Here is a 13,925-nt window from a genome sequence, read left to right on the forward strand (position 1 = left end):
TGCACTTTTAAGTGCATTATTCATTCACTCCATACTCCAGTGCTAAGATACTTCAGTAGGCACATCTGCCCTGGGGCGAGACTGCCAATCCGCACCATCGGTGCAAATACTCTCTCTCCAGATTCATACTAGGCCATATGGCTAAACTATCTTGTCCAAACACATAACATAAGTTTGCAAACGAGCCACTGCTGTCCCATTGTGGCACCTGGTGTTAGTGCTAACCAGGCCCGACTTACTGAAAAGCAGATATGGTGGAGGTCAAGGCCCCAGGTGCAGACGGCTGCTGTGTAGATCCTGGCTCTGGTGGTTTACTGCATGTCCTTCTCTCTCATCCCCATTTCACGCTTAAGTGTCCTGTCTAATAAAGCCTACGGGCCAAAAAAAATCCTTTTTACAAATAGTAAAGAGCAGATATGGCCACAAATTAGATTACGCAGTGTAGAACATTTTTCAGATGGAGGGCCATTGATACCATTGAACAAGTTTACCGAAATTACAGAATATGTATTCATTTTAATTTGATTTCAACTTAAAAGTTCAAAAATGACAATTTCACACGTTTGATGATTGGTTTAACTTGATTGTAATATGAGGCAAGTAGCAACATGAATCATGAGAATGATAGGAATAGTAATACATTTATATATAGCCTGCTTAAAATACAGGTTCAGATTTTGGGATTTTTTGAACAAGATTCATTTTGGATTTGTTCATGAAGTGCTTATACTCCACATCTGGTGGGGAAACAATAAAGGATTAAAACCAACTTAACTCGGAGAGAAAGGACAACTTACCTTTATGGCTCTAAAAGTTCCTTAGTATTTAATCTGATACTAAATTCAAAGAAACACATTACAAATGGAAACATGATCAATATTCTTTTTATTTTTTTTCAAAGTATTATTCATTCAATAGAGGCTTTTAAAAGTTTATTAAGTCTATGAAATACAATCTGGATTTAACCTCTCACAATTAACAGACACCCCCACACACACTAAAACATTGCAAGGACATCTTTAAAAATGTATATGCCTAACAAGATAATTGAATAACTTAAATGTCTGGAGATACGCATTTGCAAGCAACAGCCACAGGCCGATGTCTTCATTTTGTGATTAAAATGATTATTGAAGTGTGTATGACAGGGTTTTACGAGTTTGTTTTTTGCCAAATATTTGGTGTCAAATAATTTCTGTACATTAGAGGTTTGACCCAGTGTAAGATATGGAATTTGATGTCGTGATTTACAACAATAAAGAATATAGTACACTCCTAAAAGTAATTGACGTAACTGAACTGTGCACTTTTCAAAGCATCTAATCAATTTTGTTCTAGATCTATTTCTATGTATTTTCTGCAAATGTCTGCAGACCACTGCAAAGTACTTGTAAGTCAAAGTAGTATTTGAGATTGGCTGCTTACAGGGAAAGCAGCAATAGACAAACCAGCCAACATTCATTCTGCCAAAAAACACTAAACTGTAACTGTACAAGTCACTAAAATGGGCAGCCGTGGTTTCATTAGATTTCAAATAATGTATTGCTTTTAAAAAGTTCTCCTGACAACGTCAAACCTTGATACGCTCTTCCTGTTTATTGTTCACAGATCAATGCCATGGTGTTAAATGTATCAAATGCACATCAACTGCTAGAACTCTCTCTATTTTAATGTAATTAAATAGTGAATGTGTCACCTACAAAATAAAATACGACTCATTTGGTTCAGAGATGTAGCATAATACTCTGCAACTAACAGAGATACTGCTCTTTAGAAGATGTTCACATGAGACATCATTTGGTACTGCATTTGGCCCTGAATATCTGAAGTGAAATTTAAGTATATGTGTTTTGAAGTAAAAGTAAAAATTACTGAAGATTTTGAGAAACCATGCATCCACAAATAAAATAGTGTAAATGAAAAGGGAGTTGCCCTTTTATTATTTTTAGGTGACCAGCTGTCATCGGGCCCCTTTTCTACTCATCAGCCTCATGAAAGAGTAAGTAACAGCATCTGAATCATATCACACACACTGTGCGGTTGAATGGTCACTGTGTAAATTACAACTTCATCAAGAAACAGCACAGTCCGATATTAGTCTTCCTCACGTACAGTCCATTTGACATTTAGGGGAACAAAAAGCTTCACATCTTGACTTTGATCTTGCTGCATCAAAATACATTGTGCTTTAATCAACAGAGTAGGTATATGCCAATACAAATAAAACACAGGTACATTCACTTACAATATTAATATAGAGTTTTACATACGGTAGTTTATAAAATATATCAAGCTACTTTTCCAACTACTAACATCTTTAACTTTAACCTGTGCATGTACTAAGACTGAATTGATAGGCATGATTGATCTATATGGCTTTTCCTTGTGCTGGCTTCAGCCGTCACCATGAGACCCTTCTATGTAAGACACAAAAATGAATGATTTTTATTGCATTTTTTCTTTTTACAAGTTTACATTAAAATTTATAAGGGCTGCCAATTGTTTCTGGAGGTTTGATTAAGTGTACTTAACTGGCACATGTTTTCTTCTTTTTTTTTTATAAGAGAAATTTTAAACACCGCTCTTCATGCGAATAGTGTTTTAACAGACAACAGTAGGTGGGGCATTTTGCTAATCTTCAAACCATCTACTCAAGGCACTGCTTTGACTGTAAACATGGCTGATTGATAGAAGGACCAGAAAAGCAAGACTACCAGAGCTCCAGGTGAATTGTGGTGAGATTTAAGATGTAAATGTAGGCCGTGGCACAGGTATAGGTTCAAAAACAAAGCATCTGCTCCAGTCTAATGTCTTTGTAGATGTCAAAGTGCTATCAATCTCCATATAATATTTCTGACTAATCTTAAAATAAAGTATGCATCTTCCTCAGTTACATTTACTTACACTTCATAAAATATAATAGCTTCTCCCCAAAATGTGTTATTTTAGGCTTGAATATATGGTCACTTATCCATGGTGACACATAAACTATAAATTCAGCCGTCATTGAATCAACTCGTTAACAGCAAAGAAGGACCCAAGGTGCACGCAAAAAAAAAATATGACTTTGATTGTCCAAATTAATGACATTAGTATATATATCCAAGCCTGTTGCAAAACATGAATTTTGTCAAATGCCATAATAGAGATGACTATGTTAAAATAACACAATATTTAAGACATTGAAAGCTCCACCAGATTAAAACTGAACTTTGGCAGAAAGTAAATTCTCTTCTTTAAATCCTGTAGTCCTTCATGAGTCTATGGGTTTGAAGTCACAATGCAGGGCTATATGTAGTGTTTGATCAAGGCAAAGATAAACAATATCATATATATTACAGTGAAGACGTTTGTGAATCTGTTGTTTCAATAATATTCTCTAGGTTCTCGTCACTCTGCAGTCTCTACATCAATCCCTCAAACACTGCATTGTTAGTAATGTGCCCCCTCTCAAACTAAAACGCAGCAAGAATGTATTGCAAAGCAATAGCAATGCAATGCCAGTAGGCTTACATTATTAAAAGAACCACCACATGGATATGTTTCTATGTAGAAAACAATAATCTTAGGAAACAATCTGCTGTCACATCATAGATTATTTTCAATCAAGGCAATTCAAGGATTCACAGTACTCACTACAGTACTGAACTAGTGTTGTATTTATTTACTATAGGCTTTACTTGTGGTAATTAAGAGTAAGCCCTTGAGATTGAAAAGAAAAGAAAAACATATTTTAGAACTAAATATTTGGACTGAAAACCTTGGTATGTCCTAATTAAAAGTATCTGCTGAGTTAAACTGAGGACAGGGTCATTACACCACATCCACATCGTGTGGCACTGAAGGCAAACGACAATGTTACAATGTTAAGAGCTGCTTTGTATTTACAGATGTTTGGATATTAATGCCTTCAAAAGTACACAATCACCAGGAATGATTTAACAAATTCACAGGATCGTAAGTTACGACTGAACACATTTTTACCATTTAAAGTAAAGACAAGAATATACACAGTAAAAGTAGGTTTTAACATTTGTAGAACATTGGTAAGTTTTCACAATGTTGTTGTCAGCATGTTGGTATAAACAGTATTTAGGACTGTAGCCTGGAATGGATTTACAGATTGTAGCGTCTGCTGTGAAAGTAATCATCTGTAGATAAAACGAGTTGGAGAAAATTAGGATTTGTGTGCATGCGCAAGCAGAAGGTTTAGGGGCCTTTCCAAAAACCTGCTGTGTTCACTGACCACCAGCTGTGGCTTCACCAGTTCATGATGCAGTTTCTGTTCAATGTCATGAAGTACACCTGACTGCTGCCTCCAGACCGCACTGACGCAAAGAACACCTAAAACAGATGAGGGACATGTATCAGTATATTACCAAGAGATGTCCATTATGGTGAAGCACAGTACTGAATCAAACAGTAGTATATTTTCTACTACACTGAAGCAGTAATGTCTGATATCCCCAGTGTTTGGTTTGAGATACTGGGTTGTGAAAGTTATAAACAAAGAGACTGTTGTTCACATACCTTATCATTCCTCTCACAAAGAAACTTGAGTCTCTGAGCCCTTTTGTGCATGAACACACCATCCAGGTGGCCAGTCTCCACAGACCGGATCTCAATAGCCTTCTCTCCCCAACCCATGATCTGATTTGAGCAGATGTGGGCTGCAATAAAGGCCAACGTTAATAATTTGAAAAATGGCCCCAGTAGATTTGGTCTATTCTGTTGCACAACATAGTTTCTTCGTACCAACAGAGGTGGGCATTTCACCCCATTGCAGGACCACGTCCTTGATGATGCGCCCATATGTGTTCACATAAACCCCTTCATCCTCATAACAGAGCAACATCTCCATCCCGTCAGAGCTGGGCAGGAACACAATTGCATGTGGGGTAACTTGGCTCTGAATCTGTGACAAAAATGTACATCAATTTACATTAAGATGCATTCTATTCTATATGTGAAACGAGTTGGATAATGAAATTGTTGTTTTTAAACCCACGTGAACAGGTATGTAAATGTCATAGTTGTTTCCAGAGTCTACATCAATGGCATGGAAACCGGCACAAGAGCCATAAATGACTTTGAGCCTCTGGCCCTCCTCCACAGTCAGATCCACCAGGACCGGTCGGTGTGGCAAGTCAGAAAAAGACTGGTTCACACAAGAAATCTGAATTAGAGTGACCAAAACTTACTACTACTAATTGAGCCCATACAGAGATGCTTACCTTAAAGGCCATAAATTTGTGATAAGGCTTTGGAGCCCAAGCGTATACCTCTACAGCATTCTTCAAAGCAATGACCAGGAATTTTATTCTCTCATATTTCACTAGAAAGAATCACCATGAAATCAGACATTTAAAATCACACACACTTAAAGAGATACTATAAAATGAAGAAGTGACTAGGACTCACCAACTTTGTAGTGCACACAACCCTCCATCTCGCCCACGGTAGTCCAGCCTTGTTTCTTCTCCACCTCGGGATCATTGTGTAGGATCTTATTTCTCAGCCAGGCCAGGTAGTACACACGGACTTTGTTTTTCTTGCCTTAAAAAACATAGTACAGATGAAATAGTGTTTCATCTGTATTTAGAAACCCAAGGTAAGAGATTGTTCAATACGGTTTTATTTCAGGCCATACCGATAATATTTTGCAGATGTCAATATTCCTAAAATCAATTTTGAGCAAAGTTAGACTGAGCAAAGGCCAATGATCTACCCATTAGGGCTGCAAGATTAATCACAATCAAATCGATATTTGAATGGACACAATTAACAAATCGCAAAGGCAGCTATTTTTGAAGTGTCAAATTTATTCCACAAACGACAAAATATCCTGTCTAATTCTTAGTAGTTTGACAAAAAGACTGAAATTGACCTATGAACTGACAATTTGCATTTAAATGTGTGCAACTTTTAAAAGAATCCCATTATTAAAACATAAATCGCAAATCTAATTATAATCATATTGTTAGAAAAATTGCAATTAGATATTTTTCCAATTGTGTAGCTTTCTATCATATATACTTTTAAAATAATTTGTGTTTCTATATAAAATTCAATTCAAGCATACAGTAGGCCCTTTATAGTAAAATAAATGGGGATATGAAAATGTGTCCCTATTATACAGTTAGCCATTTAGTTGATTAGTATTTATCAACACATATAGCTCTTCTAATTATTATATTGGTTATTGGGGATACCCATGGTAACGCTCGGTTACAAAATCTCAAGCCCCTCTCCAAATTGCTAAGGACAACAAAAACAGTATGAACAGGTAGGATTACAGTATGGCAGTACCGGTCTCCTCCCCTCACTCCTCATTCTCTCCTTCCTCCTCTTTCCTTCGAGCTTGTGCATTTTGTGGCTCCTCAATGGGGTCGCGTTCAGCAAATTTAGCCAGTCACTTTTACACCAGACAATAAACTTCACATAAATAAACTAAACTTCACATAAATAAACTAAACTTCACATAAATAGGGCTTCGAGATCGACTCCCACTGCCTCGGAGATCAACCAGTAGATTAAGATCGATGGGTTGGTGACCACCTATCTAGTACGTTATAATTTGTTGCATTTTCCATTTCCATTTCAACTCACTGGTCTGTTTAAAAAGAAACATGTAATATACTGAAGAAAAACTGGCGATTACAGATGGAAATAGACTTGTACAGTTTAGGGGAAAACGGTACAGTACAGTACTAGATATATTCAAGATTTATTTCCATATTGGACTAATACCTTTATTTGAAAAGTCTTTAATATTGGATGATATTATTAGCACAGCATAACACATTGTCCAGCCAACAAAACCAAATATAATCTACTTCAAGAATAAACTATTTAAATATTTGTAGAGCCATGGCCAATTGTAAAAGACCTGATATAGTGATGAGCAGGTTGAGGCCCTCCAAGACGTCCATCTGCTGGAACCTGCGGGAGTTGATTAAAGGATAAACCTTGCCCTGTCCACTACGGTCCAACAACTTCAGTCCATTTTCTGTGCCAACCAGCAGGTTCACCCCTGAAACAACACATGAATAGTATCTATATCACTACACAACCATAACACTTACATTTGGAGGGATAGAGGTACTTAAAAATACAGGCAGAAATTTTTTGTAAATACATGACTCTCACCCCAAAGAGCAGCACACAAAATCTCAGAGTTGAATCTTTTCTTGTATTTCCGGATCTCTGGAGTGTCAGTAGGTGGGCGAGTGTTGGTGGGATTTACATTGACCATGGATCCTTTCCTCACTTCCATCTTCAGCTGTTCAAACCTAGAGCCTAAACACAGCCAATAGTTTGTATCCAAACACAGTTCAACATCAGAGGCCCGTTGCTAGAAGCAAGTCAGGTTTAGTTTGAGCAAACTCAAGAGTCTTGCGTCATTGAAAAGAAGTTTAGTTTAGTTTAGTGTAAATCACCATAGTAACAGGTTCCTAACATTCATTCGATTGAAAGAACTCATTAAGTTCCAATTATCTTACATATTGCAAATTAAACAAGTTAACTTTTTTATTTCTAACCTGGGGCAAAACCAGATGTTTCAGGTATTTCAATTTAGTTTAAATTCATGCATTTGTGTGAACTAATTTAACACTTTTTTTGCTGCTTAAATCACTTGCACCTGTGCCTCTGAGATAGCCCCGCCCCCTTCCCTCTAGACTGACCCCTATTGGCTGAGCTGTGCCAGTTTCTGCCTGATCTGGGCTTCAGCGGCTGCTTCATCAGTGGCTTTGGGTTTCACTGGGAAAGTTTACATCCAGCCTCAAGCAACACGAGAATGAACGTTACGAATGTAACTAGGGTTCTATGAATCCCGGATGACCGCCAGAGGCAGTGCCTTAAGGACTGAATGATCATCTCTTGCGCATGCGCAGGTCGAGAATCTAATGACAGTCACGTGAACCTGACCTTCCCAAAAACTGGGAAGTATGTCCATAATGCTGCCAACTCGCAGAGTTGAGGGACTAAAAACAGTCTCCTGGGAAGGGTCAAAGTTTCTCTTTGCCAGTTTGACCCGCATACCCAACCGTCTGATGTGATCAAGGACAGTTTGGGTGTCTTGAAAAGCCTGGCTGTAAGTGGGAGCACGGACCAGCCAGTCTTCCAGGTCAGGCAGAATGTTTAAACCACGTGCCTCCAGAACTGCAGCAACGCATCTGGTGAAATCCCTCGGTTGGTGGCCCGATGAAATTGGGACATGAAAATGGGCATCCTTGAAGTCTATGGAAGTGAACCACTCGTATTGCCTGCAACATCTCCGTGGCTTTCAACATGTGAAATAACAGGGTTTTAGAGACCTTGAAGGTCCAGCACAGGGCGTAAATTGCCTAAATCGTCTTCTTTGGCACCAGGAAATACCGGGAGTGATAGCCCCCCTGTGTTCTGCAAGGGGTACACAGGCACTATCACACCGTTGTCCAGCAAAATAGTGATCTCCTAAGTGTAAGTAAGTGCCAGGGCCATGGCCAGGTTGTGGATTACGGCCCACTTGACTTGGCCTGGTTCAGGCCCCAGTGAAACCCAAAGCCACTGATGGAGGAATTGAAGGTGGTAACCCCGGAAGAGAGAGCACAAAACCCAGCCCAGTATTTCAACTCCCCTGAGTAAAGTGTCCGACCGATGGAGGCGCCCCTTGCCCTTGGGGGGCCTGGGAGGGTGCTGCGTAGGCTGAGCTTAGCGTCCATCTTGCATGGATGCCAAGGCCCTCCCATCTGACGTCAAGCGCAATAATGCTCTCTTATCAGTCCAGCAAGCGTACAGCTCCCTGACGTACTCCTGTGAGGGGAGGAGGGGACAGTCCGTTGGCACTTTAAAAGGCCCTAGTAGTAGCCTCAGTCACTTGTGGTATGTCCAATTGCAAGTTGCTAAGTGCAAAACGAACAACAGAGAGGGCCAAGAGGGCCACGTCGTCATCCCTGTCCAGACTGTGGATGAATGGGAGCCTGCATCGGAGGCTCGGGACTCCAAATCCAGGGCATTATTCTGAAAATGCATATCGGATGAAGCCACCGATATGTCATCCTCATGCATGGATGCTGCATCCCATGCAGGAAAATAAGTAAGTAAGTAAGTAAGTCAATTTTATTTATATAGCACCTTTCACAGACAGAGGTCACAAAGTGCTTCACAAAACACAGAATAAAACAATAAAAACACAAAAAACTTACAGTGAACAATACATATACAACAATATACAGTAAAATCAGTCTGTAAAACAAGTGCATTTAAAAGGCTTGACTAAATAAAAAGGTTTTAAGCTGACACCTTAAAAGCAGTAACTGAGTCCAGTGACCGTAGGGAGAACGGAAGATCGTTCCAGAGTCTGGGGGCAACAGCCTGGAAGGATCTGTCTCCTCTGGTCCGAAAACGGGTGCGAGGCACCAGCAACAGTTTCTGGTCCAAGGACCTTAGTGAGCGAGAGGGAGCGTACGGTTTAATCAGATCGCTGATGTACGATGGGACCTGACCATTTAAATCTCTAAAAAGTTAAATTGTTAACTGTATCCGGTACGAGACCGGCAGCCAGTGAAGGGCTTTAAGAATGGGTGAAATGTGGGCCCTTCTATTTGTGCGGGTCAAGATCCTCGCTGCAGAGTTCTGGACCAGCTGCAGACGAGAGAGTTCCTTCTTGTTAAGACAGGAAAACAAGCTATTACAATAGTCTAAACGTGAAGACACAAATGCATGAATTATAAGTTCCAGGTCATTTTGAGACACCATTTTCCTGAGCTTAGAGATTTTCCTCAACTGAAAGAAACAGTTCCTCGTCAACAGCTTGGAGTGGTGCTCTAAAGACATGTCTTTGTCAAAGACAACACCCAAGTTTCTAAGACTTGGTTTAGCAGTCTGGCCTAAAACACCCAAGTACTGGTTTATCCCTGGAATGGCATCATCAGGGGCAATAATCAGAGTTTCTGTTTTGTCAGCATTTAGCTGCAGAGTTTTGACTCAGCCATTGTTTTATTTGCACTAAACAACTGACCAAGGAGTTCAGCTTCTGGATCTCAGAAGGTTTAAAAGAGCAATATAGCTGAATATCGTCAGCGAACAGGTGATAGGACACATCACTAAACTCTTTAATGATCATTCCCAGGGGAATTATATAAAGCAGAAATAAGACGGGACCCAAGACGGAGCCCTGAGGAACTCCACACAACAGATCAGCTGAGTCGGACATTATTTGGTTTGCAGCAACACTAAAGCTCCGACCGGATAAATATGAGGAAAACCAATGAAGAACTGACCCCGATAGTCCAATCAGGTCACTCAGTCTGTTCAACAGGATATGATGGTCGACAGTGTCAAAGGCTGCAGACAGATCCAACAGAACTAAAACCGTGCATTTTCCAGAATCAGCAGACATCATAATGTCACTGGACACTTTCAACAATGCGGTTTCCGTAGAATGATGTTTGCGGAAACCAGATTGAAAAGAGTCGTGAAGGTTTGACTGATCAAGGAAATCGGACAATTGTTCAGAGACCACCTTCTCAAGGATCTTGGACATGAACGGTAGCTTTGATTATGGGTCTGAAACCTTTGGGGTCTGTCGAGTCCAAGTTTGCTTTTTTCAGTAAAGGCTCAACTATGGCATGTTTAAATAGACCAGGAAACGCACCAGTAGAAAGAGAGAGATTTACCATTTTGGTAACCCAGGGGCCAATAACATCAAACACTTTGAGGAAGAGCCTGCAGGGAAGGGCATCTGATGTACAAGAGGAGGGTTTCATCTTGGTCACCAGAGCTGAGATGTCTTCTAGAGTGACAGGCTTAAAAGAAGACCAGATTTGGGAAACAGGCTCCACAGAAACAGGTTTATCACACAAAAGAAGTGGGATTTGGTCTTTGATCATGTTGATCTTATCGATAAAGAACCTGAGGAATTCATTGCTGTCAGCTTTGCAGGAAACAGGAGTCACTGCAGCGGTAGGACAAACAATAGAATTTATAGTGTCAAACAACACTTTGGGGGTTTTCTTGTTGGATGTTATTAGCTGGCGGAAGAAATCAGCTCTGGAACTTTCCATCATTTCATTGTAAGATGACACAAGATCTCTGAGGTGTAACCTATGGACCTCAAGACTAGAGGTTTTCCACAGACGCTCAGTTTTCCGACATAGTCTCTTTAGGTTTAGGATATCTTCATTTATCCAAGGACAAGCTTTTTTCTGTGTTGACAGAGTGGATTTTACAGGTGCCACCTGATCTAAATTGGATAAACATTGGCTGTTAAATGAATTAATTAAACTGCCCACATCAAGACAATTCATAAACAAATGAGGATCAAACATAGCGGAAAATTGGACGGCTGTATTTGCAGTGATAATGTGCCTCTGAGACCTGATGTTTGAGGGCACCGGCTCAGGAGAAAAGTTCAATTCAAATAAAACACAGCTATGATCACTCATATGGACATCCTCCACACAGAGGTTAGCAACACTCTGGCCAAGTGAAAACACCAGGTCTAAAGTGTGTCCCTTTTGGTGAGTGGGACCTGAAACATGCTGCTCAAAGTTAAATGTTTCGGTCAAGGTTAAAAGATCCTTTGCAGGGCATGATGAGCCATCGACCCAAATGTTAAAATCCCCAAGAATTAAAACATTTTCCAGCTTTATAATAGAAGATAAATTGTCACTAAAGTCCTTTAAAAAGACAGCAGCAGGACCAGGGGGCCGGTAGACTAAAACACAGTAAAAAGGACTTGAAGAACCAACCTTAATCATCTGTGATTCAAAGGAAGTGAAAGTGTGCGAGTCGATGACTTTACACATGTAACGGTTCTGGGACACAACTGCCAGACCTCCTCCACGTCGACCAGGGCGAGGCATCGCAGAAACGGAGCAGCCAGGTGGGCAGAGTTCATTTAGATGAATAAACTCACCCTCTCTCTGCCATGTCTCCGTAAGACACATGAAATCAAGGTTTTGTCTTGTAAAAAGTTCATTCAAGGAAAACGCTTTGTTGGCAATTGAACAGGCATTCAACAAGCCGAGCCGGACCGTGGATGACGTCACGTCCATCGGTTCAGCTGAGCGCAGCGGGACCTGTCGAAGGCACGCCTTACGGTCACGTGATTCCCATCTGTTTCGCCGGTAAGCTGACGAAAACAAGGAAGCGGACGGTGGACCCCAGCGCTCATAATTCCAGCGGTGCGCGGGCTCCAGGAAAACAGCCGCCACATCCCGCGCAGGCTCCAGGACCGGTGCGGCCCCGATGGCCCGTGCAGGCAGCGGGAAAACAGCCGCAATGACCCGTGCAGGCTCCGGGAAAGCAGCCGCGACGGCCCGTGCAGGCAGCGGGAAAGCAGCCGCGATGACACGGGCAGGCTCCAGGAAAGCAGCCGCGATGACACGGGCAGGCGGCGAACAGCCGCAAACATCGAGGAGCGGGACCAGGCGCAAGCACCGAGCACGTCTCCCAAAGCCCAGGCTCGTGTGCTCCGAACACAAGGCTCGTCTGCGCTTGACTTGCACACCAGACCTTGTGCCTCGTCTCCTCTGCTTCCTCCTCTTCCCCGGGCCTCGGGACAGCAGCAAAACGTCAGGTGAGTTGGGTGGACAAACAAGGGGTGGCGGAAAGGCTTGTTTGTACCTGTCCCATGTGTCGAAAAGCGACTCCATCGTCGCTTTGATGCGGAAAAGTGCGCCACGGTCATAAAAACGCACAGCAGACACACAACAGACTAATGTCTGGGCTGATAAAACTGCATACGATGTAACGATCGTCACAAATAAGCGGCACAACAGGAGTCGAGCAGTGGCGTGGCCGAACACAGGCGCCATCTTGGATCAATGCTTTAAAATGGAAAATGCTTTAATCTGGCCAACTCAGATGTGAGGTGGACCATACGGGCAGACAACTTTGTGTTGTCCCGATGCTTCCCCTCTGTGGAGGGTGGAACCGAGGAGGCAGGGCGCTTTAAACTAGAGGTTTGAGTGGCGGGTAAACGATCTGACCTCGACTCAAGACAAGCTCTCAAGGTCGAATGAGGCATCATGACACAACTGGGCCAAGCATCCGTAGTGAGGCCTTGCCTCAAATGCTCCACGCCCAAGCACAAGGGGCATAAATCATGCCCATCGTCCAGCAGCATTGGCGCCATACAGGCCCTGCAGACCAGTGTCTCGAGCATTTTGAATACGAATACCCACTGTAGCACCTGGCGCCGCCAACCAGGTGTGTGCCTTTTAGAAAATCAGGTCAGGCCGTGAACGCCTCTGGTGGTCAGAAGGCATTAAATAGAACCTTAAGTTACTCAGTTTGCGTTGGTTTGGTTTTCTTAGAAGTGACTCCAAAACTCTAAGTAAGTTCAACCTGATTCCAGCAAAAGGCCACAGAGGTGTGGATCTTAATACAAACCACTTAGTGATATGTTGTCTCCTTGGCCCGGGGACTGGTACATGCCAAGATCTACAAATGTTGTGAAGGAGGACTTTCCAGTAGCCTTCACCAATCCTCTAGACTGGTACTGAAAGTAGAAAATATGGTTAGCCATGAAAAAATGTGTTTGAGCAAGCGAGTTGGTAAAGATATAATGGTATCCCAGTGGCGTGCGGTTGGTTCTTCTCCCACCCCTATTCATTCTATGACTGTGTTCAGAGGCCTGTTAATGCTCCGCTCTTTAACATGAGCTTTTACAACCTGAGTGAACAGCATCTTCTTTTAGAGGCTGGCACATGCGCTACGAGGAAAACGCAGCCTCAAAATTACGCTGAATAAACCTGTGTGGGAATCTTGGATGTTTGCAGGTTGTGCCAAACTGAGCATGTGCAGCGGAGACGTCAAGCAACAGCAGCGCCAAGTTTCTTGACTTGAATATCTTTTAGAGGCAAGTTTGTGTTTGTAGCTCAGGCTCTGTTCACGTTTATAATGACCAGACGTTAGTTATAAATACACATAGAGCG

General features: G+C 41.8%; 1 protein-coding gene across 3 annotated transcripts in view; it reads right to left on the minus strand.

The window, feature by feature from the left end:
* Nucleotides 1–915: 915 nt before the first annotated feature.
* The window catches only part of mink1 (misshapen-like kinase 1), a 33,586-nt gene continuing 20,576 nt past the window's right edge, over nt 916–13,925 (minus strand). For all 3 annotated transcript variants that reach the window (XM_072446342.1, XM_072446341.1, XM_072446340.1), the window contains 9 exons: nt 13,381–13,489; nt 7,150–7,299; nt 6,890–7,033; nt 5,422–5,556; nt 5,235–5,335; nt 5,009–5,158; nt 4,756–4,915; nt 4,531–4,670; nt 916–4,344 (listed from right to left, as the gene is read on the minus strand). In XM_072446342.1, the coding sequence (XP_072302443.1) occupies nt 4,261–4,344; nt 4,531–4,670; nt 4,756–4,915; nt 5,009–5,158; nt 5,235–5,335; nt 5,422–5,556; nt 6,890–7,033; nt 7,150–7,299; nt 13,381–13,489 (1,173 nt within the window). In that variant the 3' untranslated portion in view covers nt 916–4,260. The remainder of the gene's footprint in view (nt 4,345–4,530; nt 4,671–4,755; nt 4,916–5,008; nt 5,159–5,234; nt 5,336–5,421; nt 5,557–6,889; nt 7,034–7,149; nt 7,300–13,380; nt 13,490–13,925) is intronic.

This window comes from Eucyclogobius newberryi, unplaced genomic scaffold (assembly GCF_026437365.1).
Source record: "Eucyclogobius newberryi isolate DKJ021-1_F unplaced genomic scaffold, fEucNew1.0.hap1 SCAF_15, whole genome shotgun sequence".
NCBI lineage: Eukaryota > Metazoa > Chordata > Actinopteri > Gobiiformes > Gobiidae > Eucyclogobius > Eucyclogobius newberryi.